This window comes from Corvus brachyrhynchos, unplaced genomic scaffold, assembly GCF_000691975.1.
Source record: "Corvus brachyrhynchos isolate BGI_N302 unplaced genomic scaffold, ASM69197v1 scaffold281, whole genome shotgun sequence".
In the NCBI taxonomy this organism is placed as follows: domain Eukaryota; kingdom Metazoa; phylum Chordata; class Aves; order Passeriformes; family Corvidae; genus Corvus; species Corvus brachyrhynchos.
The window spans coordinates 1127914-1140431 of record NW_008236509.1 but is presented as its reverse complement, the minus strand read 5'-3'; the positions used below and the strand labels follow the sequence as shown (position 1 = coordinate 1140431).

Genomic DNA, 12518 nt, shown 5'->3' with positions numbered 1-12518 from the left:
TTGTAAGGTATTAACTGTAAGTGCATTGTGGTTGGCAGATAAAAAAATCAGCAGACAAACTACGAAGCTAATAAAAAAAAGGACGAAGTGTACCTAGTGAACGGAAACTAACATGGATATAATTAGAGTTAAAAGGGAAATACATCATTAAGTAACAGGTTTGTTGGTGTGATGCAGGAGCAGCTTAGCCAGGGTCTCTCTAAGAACCACAGCTCAGATGGTCTGAATTCTCAGCAGTGACTCAAGCTCAGGAAACATTTACCCCCTTCTCCTCCCACACACCTTAGAGCTATTTATTATCTTCTGCTATTGTTTTTAAAGGAATTACTTCTGAAGCTCATTCTCATTTACAAAGAAGCAATGCCTATGTTGCCTTCATCAAATACCTGGCAGCCACCTTTTGGTCATTAGTTCAAGCACACAGGGCAAATGCACAGCACAGCAGCAAAGGCCATGCAATTCCTGACACCTATCTTGTCAGCCTCCTTCAAGTTAAATCATCATGTAATTCCTTAACCCTGAAGCAAGCTCAATGGCACCATGATGCACTCTGTAGGCAGTGCAGATACACAGAGCTCAGAAGTAGTAATGACATTAAATGTCTTTTATTTTGAGCTACAACTTAACAACAAAACCAAAAGGTACCACAAAAAATAATAGCTTCCACACAGACTTCAGTGGATTGAAAACTGACCTGCTGCTTTGTGTTCTCCTCTGACTTTCAGGTCTTTCAAGACACTGTAAAGACCACTCATAAGTCTAAAAACACACATTCACCCACCTTCTAACGTGTTCCTGCGGCCATCCGCACCAATGATAACATCAAATTCATACTCTGACAAAGGGTGATCCATGGGGAGAAATTCAGCCCTCCAACCTGTCTCTGAAAACACAAGTAATATTTATTCATTCTTCAGTATTACAATGCAGAAGTGATTTCAGAGTCTGAGGAAAGGGCACTAAGATAAAGGGTACATTTCTCATCCTCTGGATCACCTCACGCAGTAACTCCCTCTCAGACCCACACCACAAGAAGATGCTCAAGCACTTCATTCTCACAGAAATAACCCCACAGCTACCTTACCAGGACAGTACATACATGTGGTTACAGCAAGGAAGAGCTGGCTCTTAAAAGAAAAACAGCATTCCATCATCAATGCTTTTAATTGTCTTTTAAATAGAAATTCAATGGAAGCATAGTCACAAAGCTAAATTTGATCTTTTTACAAAGCTGATTATGTGAAGGTGTTTGTACTGTCCATATTTTAAAATTATATATACTTCAACTACTTAAACCAATATACTTGTTCTACTGTCATTATATGACCCTTTGAAGAGATACCATAGTATTTTAATTAAAGTAAAACTTTAAAATATTTTAGTGATGCTACATCCTAAATACTAATATTAAAAAATATATGGAAAACGAGAAATCTTCTTCTATTGTTTAAAAATCTTGCATAAGAATGCTGATAAGACTCTGTGTGCCAGTGGGAGTTATACCAAATGTGAAAGCAAAACAAGGCCCTGGGTGCTTAATCCATCCTCAATATTTATATTATCAATCAAAATCTGTTTTTGCAAGAAGATCCCAAGAAGCAACACCAGACTCCCTACAAAGCCTCAAACACATGCCAGAAGGCATAGTGCAAAACCTCAGCTTCTCAGCCTGGGTTGTATTTTAAGATTTATCAGTGCTCTGTCACACTGATACTTATCATGCCTGTAACTGCAGAGAGCAGGGCTGGCTGAGGAACAAGGGCAAAAAACTCTTACTCTTTTTAAACAGAGTTCAACTGCCTTGGATGACTTCACATAACACCTGACACAAAAAAAGAAGTTGCTGTGAACAGAACTATATTATGATAAATAATACTTTGGTTTTCTTGATCTTCAGGAGGCTCCAGGACTTTAACGAATTCCAGGTTCACGTGGATTTCGACTCCCAGGATAAGCGCAACTTTGAAGAGGATGAGCTGAAGCTGTCGAATACCTGTGGACAGCAAGTGACAATGATGTGTTTGATAAGTGAGCAATCACAGCTGCCACCAGCCTGCTGGAGAACTGAAATTCATTGTTAACACCAGCATGTAGCATTTCTATTTCCCATATTGTAATGAAAGCAAACTTTGCAACCACCACAGGATGTTGTTCTCTTCCGCCTCCTTTTCCTCTTGCAGCACAATCTTGTGGGCAAACTCACTTGAGTTTCTTAGAATACTTTTGTAGAGGTTAGCCTTTTAATGATATTTAAAGGATCTGCTAACCAGCATATTTTAGAATACGAAGTTTTACAGTACATTTCCTTGGAAAATAGCCGACTTTTGTGTATTTTCTCATTAGATCAGGGTTTTATCTACCTTCAATGTACTGGAATGAGTATCAGTATTGTTCATACTTCATAATCAAAATTTACTGTTTAACAAGTCCAGCCAGACTAATAAAAAATCTGCTCCATAAGACTTGTTCTATTGTCACTTTGCTTAAATGAGGCCATTTTTTCCTCTCTGTTGCACACATGCACTTGCACATGTTTAAGGCAGATGAACTTTCTGCCAAACCAAGAAAGTCTCCATTAACGTTCTGATCCTGGTAACCTCTTCTCCAAACAGTGCCCATGCCCTCAGATACTTACTGATGTGATCAATAGATCCTGCACAGAATTTTCCATAGAATTTCTTTGCTCCCAGTCCCCGGAGGTCGTGGATGGTAAACGGCCAGAGGTGCAGCACATTGTTCCTTGAGAAAGTGTCCCGCTTCTCCACAACAACAACTTTGGCTCCCAGGAAGGCAAGTTCTATGGCAGTCCGCAAGCCACATGGGCCACCTCCAATAATTAAACACTGGCAGAGAAAAGGAGGAGTGTGACACAGGGTTTTGTATTACTTCCACAGAGTTTCCAACTTACTCTATTGGTATGACTTGCAATTCAACTGGACTTGCACTACTGAGAGCGCATACAAGTCATTTATTTAAATCAATGAAAATGAAAATTTTTTTTGCATGTGGTGTTCAGCCTATTTAAAAAAGGGGATAAACTGTGCTTAATGCAGACACAAAAGACTCTGGGGAAGAGAAGTAACAGAAGAAACAGCAAAAAGCCAAACACTTCTGAGCATCTGCTCGCGCATCTAACCCCGTTTAGCGTTTCTCAAGTGCTTGCAGTAAACAGCACTACAGCTGTGTAAAAGGGAGGGGAAAGGAAGTAAGCGGTCTCAGTGTAGGCTTTTTTTATTTTAAAGAGGACATGGGTGTACATTTTCTAGATTTGTTAGACAAACCTACAATAAGCCAGTAGCCTTACGGGATTAGTTACTCTCTTTCAAGCAAGGGTGGATGTAACAGCCTGGTTCACTTACTGATGTAAAGCAGGACATGCCAAGGGAACTCAACAGACTTGTCCTGGCTTCGGCAGGGCACTCATCCTGCCCTATTCCATTTCACCCAGTGATAAACATCCTCACTCTTAGGACAATCTCATTTTAGGAGCTTATGCTTCTGAGCATCCTCGGAAAAACCACTTCCAAAATGATTACAGAGGATTCCTGCCCAAATTTTAGTTGACAGCTGTAATTTTTCACGGACTAACAGACAAAGGATTTCCAGAATGCAAACTAATTAAACCCCAAGCATATCTCATGCTTACATTTCCTTGACTGATTACTAAAAACTGATTAGAAACAGTCTTATAGCTGGACAATGCTGTTGCTCCCTACCTCCTACAAACTCCCTCCACTCCTCCAAACCCCCACAGGCTTCACAAAATCCATGCCGTGAGTTCCAGCTCTGCAGTGGCTGGAGCAGGGAGATCTGAGGTGGGTCTGGGAGGATGGGAGAGCTCCAGCACAGCCATGCTGCAAATCCAAGCCCATGATGTCAGAGGCCAGACACGCTCCTGTGCATCCCGCACACAGAGCCAGACAGTGACTGCAGCTTCAAAGCAAGCACAGCCTCTATCTGCAGCTCGCTGGATTCCAGTCTGGTTCCCATTACATTGCAATTTCAGAAAATAGAGTCATTATTTACTTTGATTTGGCCATCATTTGTTTTCAGATTTAACAACTTAAGCAAAAAGTATCTGGTGCTGACTTTTGTCCAATCCAAATCATAAAAGTGCAAAAATGTCTTTTTTAAATTTAATAAATAATTTGAATAAATTCCCACTGAAAGAAGAACTCCTGTGAGGTGCTTTGGCTTCGCTTTAGGCAAGTGTTTTGTTAACCAGGGATATTAAAGTTAGGTTGTTGCATTAGCCACTTGGCTTTGTTCCTCTTAAAAGAACATATTTAATTCACAATTTCAGAAGAACACTCCTCACTGCATGATGAATATTAAAGAAAAAAACCAACAAAACAACAGATGTAACAATATAAAGGAAGACCACAGAGTGCAGTTGTAGCCCAGCTGAAAAGGATCACCGGTGGATCTGGGTCAGACTCTTTTGCTCATGCTCCTTGTGATTAACATGGGGACTCTGGGCTCTGATAAGTGAACGACTCCATTGAGCCTTCACAGCTATGGGGTTTTCCAGGCATGTTGAGCAGGCAGTTGGAAACACATCACAAATAAAGCCCCTACATGGTCTGATAAGGCGAGGTTGGTTTTTTCACTTACAAACTGTATTATATATAAATAAATGCAACTTCAAAGAAAATTAAAAATAAAAAGAAACTGCAGTCTTCGGAGATTTAGTCATAGTGGATCCTGCCAAGTAACAAAACCCACACAGAAAACCCTTCCCTCCTCCTGGTGCTTTGCAACACAGTATGTTAGAATTTTAAGGAGGATTCTGCCCTCTCCCCTCCTCCTGTCACCACTGACAAAGTAACTTCATAATTGCCTGGAGACACCAGGAAAAATGGTTGTATGTTTGCCATCATCCATGGTTACCTCCAGAAACATATTTATCTACATCACAGAGCTATTTGTTCTTTGATTTATTGAGGACACTAACTGCTGGTGTAGGACTTACTCTTGGCACTTTTTCATCTAATTTTGAAACGTCTGGGGTCAAAACCAGCACAAAACCCTTGCAAAAGTAATTCTTACTATATTTGTGTTCCTATCTTTACTAAGTAAGGGAAGGGCCCTTGCCGCTCCCCAGCGGTCTGCTTGCCAACAAAGTCCCGGAAGAAACCTTCCTGCAGCCGGTCTAGAACAAACTTTGAATGGCATCTTATTTTCCTCTCCTGTTATCCCAGTCTCCTGGCTCATCAGGGCCTGCTTTTGAAACTAATTTCTTGCAATTTAACACAGATCGTGACAGCTGGCATCACATAAGGGAATCTCAAAACAATCAGTCCTGAATGAACAAATGCCAACAGCTCCTTGACATCCACATCACCATTCACACATCAACTGCCTTTTAACAGTGCCAGATCATCCCCTACAAAGCTAAAGGGCAACTTGACTTTTCAAAGCATCTCCTACAAATTATTCCAAGTAACAGTTGCTGAACAGAACAGACAAAGAGCTTTTGCATATTTCTTGCTGAAATTATTCCAAGTAACAGTTGCTGAACAGAACAAAGAGCTTTTGCATATTTCTTGCTCAAGCTGGAAATGAAGAGTCTTGTATAGTTTTACAGGGCAGCTTATGAAAGAATAAGATCATGGCGAGACTTCTGCGAGCTGCCTGAAGAATCAGTATCATGTTGGATGTTACATCTTGTTTTACTACTGGGAGTACACCGTGTTAGTGCAAGATAATAATATTGAGAGAAGACAATTTTCTTGGTGAAAACCTCTTAGTACAAATGGCTGATCTTCTGCCTGCAGATGTATGTGAATATTTTCTGTCAAATGAGACGCTTCATTGAATTTAACACATTCCTCAAGAATAGCACCTACGTTAAGGCAAAATTACAGAAAGAATGTGGGCTCAAAAATTCCCATTGAACGAGACTAATGCAAGTTTCCAGGCCAATAACAGTTGCCTAGTGACTAACTTACGACTATTTCAGCTTAAATTCATACTTAGTAAGTAAAGCATGGACATTGTTGCACTTCACAATAAAACACTAATAAATCCCTGCATATTTTATAAAAGTTGTTTACTCAAGTTGCTGAGTACATACTATGTTTCTATGATACTGTTAAAAAGTATTTTACTATGCCCTAAAAGAAAATTGTTTCTGTATGAATCTTGTCCCACGCTATAACCAAGCACAATGCATTATTTATCTTCAGACTGAAATAGAGCAGAACTTCATGGATTTCTTCCTGCTACAGTTAAAATGTATCAGAAATTTTCACTTGTACTAACAAACACACACAGCATTTGGTAAGTCCCATAAGCTTGATTCCACTCAGGGGTTAGTCTGACTCTAAGAGATGCTACTTTCTCTCTATGAGTGTGTTTAGGAATGGCCGTGCCTTGAAAATCTCCAGGAAATATTCCTAGTGCTGAGCTAAATGGCAGCACAAGTTACCTCTCCAACAGCACAATGGCTTCTGCGCCAGGCACAGGATTTTGAGATGACCTCCTGTATATAATGTACAAATATATGACTCAAAATAGGAGGCGAGGAAAGGGAGAGGGATACAATGTAGAGGCCTCTTGCAATCCCTCCTTTTCCCCACTATTAAACTGGCAGCCTGTGAATCCAGGCACCTGCATCCCATTCTGGAAAAACCATATGCAGTTTAACAGCTGAGAATTTGCAGAATGCCTCTGTTGGTTCTCACACAGTAAAGTAAGCTTGCAGAAACAAGGGAGGGCTTGGAAGAAAGGAGTGAAAGGGCAAAAATACCACCACTGTGTTTCACAAAAAAATCCCAACAAACCCCAAACCAACAAACCAAAAAAACCCCCCAAACAAACAAACAAATCCCCACAACAACAAACACAAAAAAAAAAAAAAACCAAAAAAAACCCCTCAAAATAACGCTCAACAACAACCTAGTCACAAAAATCTCATCCACTATAACTGCACAGCAGAATCTACTCATTGACCTTGAAAAAAGTAAAAAAAATTAGCTGTCGGCATTTACATGCTCAAGGAATCTACCAGTTGGCAGTAGCATGGGGCTGGGGGGATACAACAAACAGCATCTCTTTGCATAGTTAAGAACAGACAAATCCTGTTGTAGCCCAGTGCATTATCCCACTGTTGTCATCCCACTCTAAATCCCTCACTCCTCTCCTGCCCAAGGTACCCAAACATTACATTAATCCTGGAAAATAAGAGGGTGTTAAATAATGATCCACTCCCTGTATTTTCTTGGGATGAAGACAGAAGCTTCAATCACTCCAGGAATCCAAGACTTCCTCATTTCTGCCTTTCAGTTGTTTTGGAGGTGAAAAAGAGGATATTATTTTTAGCCTCGAGCTCAACAATAGCTGCATAGGCACACACACCCCCTTTGTTGTCCTATGGCATGCCAGGTGAGAAGCACCACTGCTACTCTTCAGTAAAAATGCACACAGAGAGTGGTAAAAAAAACAGCAAAAACCATCCACCCAGGTTATTTAACTGCCTTTAGCTCATACGCAATTTTCAGCCAAACCACCAACTGGAAGCCAACCTACAGGCATGGATCACACTCCCAGAAAGCAGCACCAAGGGGTGGCTTTCCCCACATGCTTCCAAGCCCCCTGACCCTCGAGGCTGCACTGTCCTCGGCAGCTGTCGGCCCCCCCACCCAGTGACAGGAGGCTCTGCCTGTAGGATGCAGAGGGACAAGGCTTTGCTTTCCCATGGCAAACCCTCTTCCATCACTTGCTCTGCACCTCAGGTACCTTCATTTCCACAGTTAGCAGATCTGGGACTACGAGAGAAGACAATTTTCACACCAGCCCTGGCCTTTGTGCAACACCCAAAGTGACAGGGGCGCACCAAGGATGAATTTGGCTGATTCCAGAGGGTTACATCCTACATGGATTTGGACAAGTGTTTATTAGTGATAGGGCTTAATGTGCTGCAACATGAGACAGGCACAAAATGTAATGAAACAACACATTTTCTGGAACAGCAGCGACTGTTCCCCTGGAAAGGCTCCAGAGAAAAACAGCTGCATAAGCAGCTAAGGCAGACGGCTACCAGAAGCTTTCTCCACCACAATGCCTTTCAGTCCATCCCCTTTACTAGATATGAAAATGCTTCTGGCAAAAATAGGATGGCTCAGTGGGACATTCCTGACTTACTGACTTACAGTTCATCTCCCATTCGTAGCCTCAGATTTTATCACACAACTTCACTGACAGCCACCGGATACAACACTGCAGCCAAATGTGCCCTGAACCCACCGAATAATCAATTTAAAGTTTGAAACATCATCATGGAAGACACTGAAAAATGAAAATTTATATGCCACTTCAGACAACATTAAAAATGTCACAGGCTGAAGCTTTATTTTTAATAAAAATTAAATCTTCAATCTTCCACCCCAAGAAAGGGGGGAGAAGGCCCAGAAGCTAACTAAACTTGCACTACAAAGATTATGTAATCTTTAAAAGGGTATTTTTCTCTGTTGTACTATTTTATGAGCTCCTCATAGAATTAGTGTGTCATTTGACAAAAATAATATTCACTTAGATGTATTTTAATGAGAGATCCTAACTCTCCAAAGAGTTATGTGGACACTCCTTAAATACACTACAGATAGTTCTGAAAATCTACTTTAAAATATTATTAAGACTAGCTGGATCTTGCTGAATGGGCATTTTTGGAGAGTGAACACCATATAAATACCACTGTTGGGGAAGTTCAAAGGCAGCTGGGAACAGCGAGGCTCACACACCCCTAATTGCAACAAAACCCTGCGTCAGGGCATGAATTCAGTGCATCACTACAAGTCCACTTCCACTTTCAATCCCACCAGTATTTTACCCTTTGTACCCCCAGCTGAGCACCTCAGAAATGTGCAGTTTTATCCTCTCCCAGATCAGTGACTGGCATAAAAGAAGTCCCAGCTTTATTTTTTTTTCTCCTTCTAAGACTCTAACATGTATCCAAGGCCACCTAACACAGGGTGACTTTAGCCAGAGTTCTGTCCCCTGCTCTGTGCCCTGCAGCTGCTGTGCTCACAGCTGGATGCAGCACAATCCAGGGATCAGAGGATCTATCTTTATTGCCCTCCTATTTTATTGAGTCAAAATGCCAGAAGTGAAACATTAGTACATTTATTGCATTCATTTGGCTCATCTTTACTGGGATTTTTTTATCTTTTTTGGAAGATAAACTTCTGCATGGAAAAAAGCATGTGCCTTCATTTTTCCTGGATGTATTTGGACACACTTGTCCATCCATCCTCTCTGTCACATGGATATAGGTTCTAATATTAGATCTGTGTATTAAAAAAAAACCCTTTCCATAGTTTGAAATTAAAACAATGGTATGAAAGACATCCGAAACTTATATTCTGCTATGTCACACATTAAAGAGGGGCTGTGTGCACTCCGGGTGTTGGAAGGTCAAGAGTACCTTCCATGATGCAGCAGAGCTGTCAGGACTTTGGAGGTTTTCTGAAGAGCTCTCTCAGGTGGCATTGGTTGTATTTAAATATGGTAACTTGATCTCAGATCTTTTAGAACAATTTGCAAAAATACATCTTTAAAAAATTGCAACTGATAATCATAACACAGATAAGTATTCCCAGAAACTTTCTGTTCCCCTGCACCAGTTACAGTTATCCAAAAAACCTAGACCTTACTAACAAGAAATGTTCTACTAATTTCAGTAAACATATCCACCAGAAACCAGGCAACTGCTTTAACCCCAAAATCTCCTTAAATAAAGCACAAAATAAGCCCTCTAACATCCTTTGGAATTAAGTGTGTTTGCTGTTTTCTTACCTGCCTTTCATTGTAACCAAAACACAAGGAAGAAAAAAAAAACAAAACAAACAAGCCCACACCCAAAACCCAGAAGAGATTGCTTTCTTTTCTTTTTTTGGCCAGTTGCTTAAACAATCAAAATGAAAACAAGATAAACCTTGCAGAAAGAATGTTGCCTGACTATCCCAGCCATGAACATGGTTGGCAGCATGTAAGTACCTGGCCTGTTTTTTGTAGGTTTACGCCTGTCACGCTGAGATAGTGCTCCAAGGCTATACTTAAAAACTTAGTGTAAAAAACCCAAAACAAAACCATGAAACAAAATAATTCATCCAGAAACGAAGAACTGATGAAGAGAGATAAAGGAATAAAGGCATCAAGAGCCTCACCTCTGATCACAGCAGAGGCCAAGCCTTGAGTCTTGGGAACTTTGTGAGTAGTGACTGAGAGAAAATGGTTAATTCTCTGCATGGTTTTCAGGGGCAGGGGCTGGCCAGCCAGCAAAGGACTTGTCTATGTACCCAGAGGAAAGGATTTCTCATGCTCTATGGCATCTAAAGCATGCAGGCAGGTTGGTCAACAACCATGGCTTTGCTACAGCAAGAGGTTGGTAACACACTTTAAAAATACACCCCCGTTGCTCCAGCCTGGCCCTGGAAATTTTAGCCAAACCTCACAACAATCTAATAAATGAGCTGAGCTTCCACTTGGAAACTGGCTTTTTCAAGTGAGTGGGGAGTCAAGTTACTTTGAGGGTATTTCACAGAGTATTTTAAAATATGATCTAAAATACATTCTCCTATTCGATGAATCATTAACCAACACCCATTTAAGACGTGGCTTTTAGAAGCCAGTCCTGGGTAAATGAGCTCATATAGAACTAGGCATCAGGTCTGAGTCAGAATTCAGATTTTTAAATTATATTTATTTTTAAAGATCTTAATCATTTAATCTCATCATTCCTAGGGCTCCTAAGCAGAATGACTGTACAACAGTGTACATCAGCTTATAGGTGAGCTCAAAATGCAATACTGTACAAGAAGGCAGCAATTCTGGGCTCCTGGGGTCTTTTTTTTTTCCAGCTCATCATGCAGCCATCAAAGTCAGTGCATTTCCACTGCTAGCAGTCATAGACACTTAACTAGGAAATCTAAATACAGCTCCAGAAAGAGTGATAATCTGGGGTTTTTTTTCCAGTTTAACTGGTCGCTTGCACAAACCAATTTACCATGGGTACACAATACCTTTATTTTTAAGTTTTTCGTACAACTTGAGAAGACTATGAATTATCAACCAGCACTTCTTAGTAACATAGCATCCAGCAGTGCCAGCAAGCAAGATGGACTTGAATTTTTCAAACAACCAGAATTAAAAATATTTACCTTTAGCATAACATTTTTTACGAAGGTTTCTGATAGCGGAGAAAGTTAACAGCACTCACAGAACCCACAAACCAGGCTGCTGGCAGCATGTCACACAGTGAAAGTTAAATTTCAGCACCTCTAGTTCTTATTTCCAAAACCTTTCCTGGCTGAAAACAAAGGTGGTACATAATAACCCTTATTACTGAGGGAGAGAGACTTGAAAAAATAAAATTAAATACAAAATGGTGAAAAAACATAAAAAGAAGCATGCTTCAAAAAGAGGGGCAGAGAGCTGAGGACATAAAATTTGGCAGCAAATTACACATCATGAGGTGTAATCGTCTCTTTTACACAAACATCCGACACAATAGAAGGGAGATAAACATACAGAGAAGACCAGCGTTTATTTACACGTACTAATGAGTCTGTTTTCACATTCCAGGCAGGCAGAAATTCAGATGGAGGCACCTGCCTCAACAACACCGGCTGTGCTTGTTCTGCCACTATCAGGGCTGTATCTGGGCTGGCAGGCAGTGAACTTCCTACCCCAGGTGCCTCCAGCCAGGCAGGACACGCAGAACCATGGCTGGCAAAGCAGGGAGCAGACCCTGCAGCAGCCCCAGCAGCCAGGAACGGCTTCCTACTCTATGCCATTATTTCCTACCTTGCTAAAGCACAAATAAGAGAAAAAGTGGGGGAGAAGAAACCTGAGAGAAATGCCTTTGCCTTCCACTGAGCCCTTGCTGATGTGCTTAACTTGTTATTACTGCTCTGGGTGTGCAGGCCTTGGCAGGAAGCTCAGCGCCATCTCCTGCAACTGTTTTCTAATCCGAGCTGCAATTCACCCCGGAGCAGTGGTTTTATCTGAATTGTAAATCCTGCAAGGATGGCAGAGTGCAGCTGGGACAGGACCGGGAGGAAGGAGCACTTGCTGTTGCACAGGTCCTTTCAGAGCTGCTCTTGTAAATCTTTCAAAGGGGGAGGAGAACGAAACAACACAAGGCTAACTCACAGCGTGGCAGAACCACATGGTTCCTGCTCAGACAGTATCTCAGTCAGATGAACAAATCCAGAGAGTGATGCAAGACAAGTCAGGTAGTATCTCTGGGTTGGTTTGTCAAGTAGAAACAGTGCATCCTTGGAAGAACACGAGCTATTCTTCAGGAGTAGCAATGTCCAGGGCAAAACGCAAACTTTGGAAAGCTGATCAGAACTTGATCTATCAGCGTCAGCAAGACTACAAGAGACAGAAGGTGAAATGCCACAGCAGTTCTGGTTGTGCTCCAAGTAACTCTGTGGTGTTCCCCTTGGGGCCTTCCCTAACACAGATTAGGTGAAGGTATTGAAGCCTCTCCTGGAGGTCACATTCTCCAAAGC

At 41.3% G+C, this 12518-nt stretch overlaps 1 protein-coding gene across 6 annotated transcripts in view; it reads right to left on the bottom strand.

Annotated features, from left to right (window-relative positions):
* MICAL2 (microtubule associated monooxygenase, calponin and LIM domain containing 2) overlaps positions 1-12518 on the bottom strand; it is a 107682-nt gene that overhangs the window by 73979 nt on the left and 21185 nt on the right. For all 6 annotated transcript variants that reach the window (XR_001859352.1, XM_017726308.1, XM_017726309.1 and 3 more), the window contains exons 3-5: positions 2636-2843; positions 1877-1993; positions 782-883 (exon numbers count right to left, since the gene is read on the bottom strand). Coding sequence is in view for 5 of the 6 variants with exons in the window: in XM_017726308.1 (XP_017581797.1) it covers positions 782-883; positions 1877-1993; positions 2636-2843 (427 nt within the window). In the remaining variant the exon portion in view is untranslated. The remainder of the gene's footprint in view (positions 1-781; positions 884-1876; positions 1994-2635; positions 2844-12518) is intronic.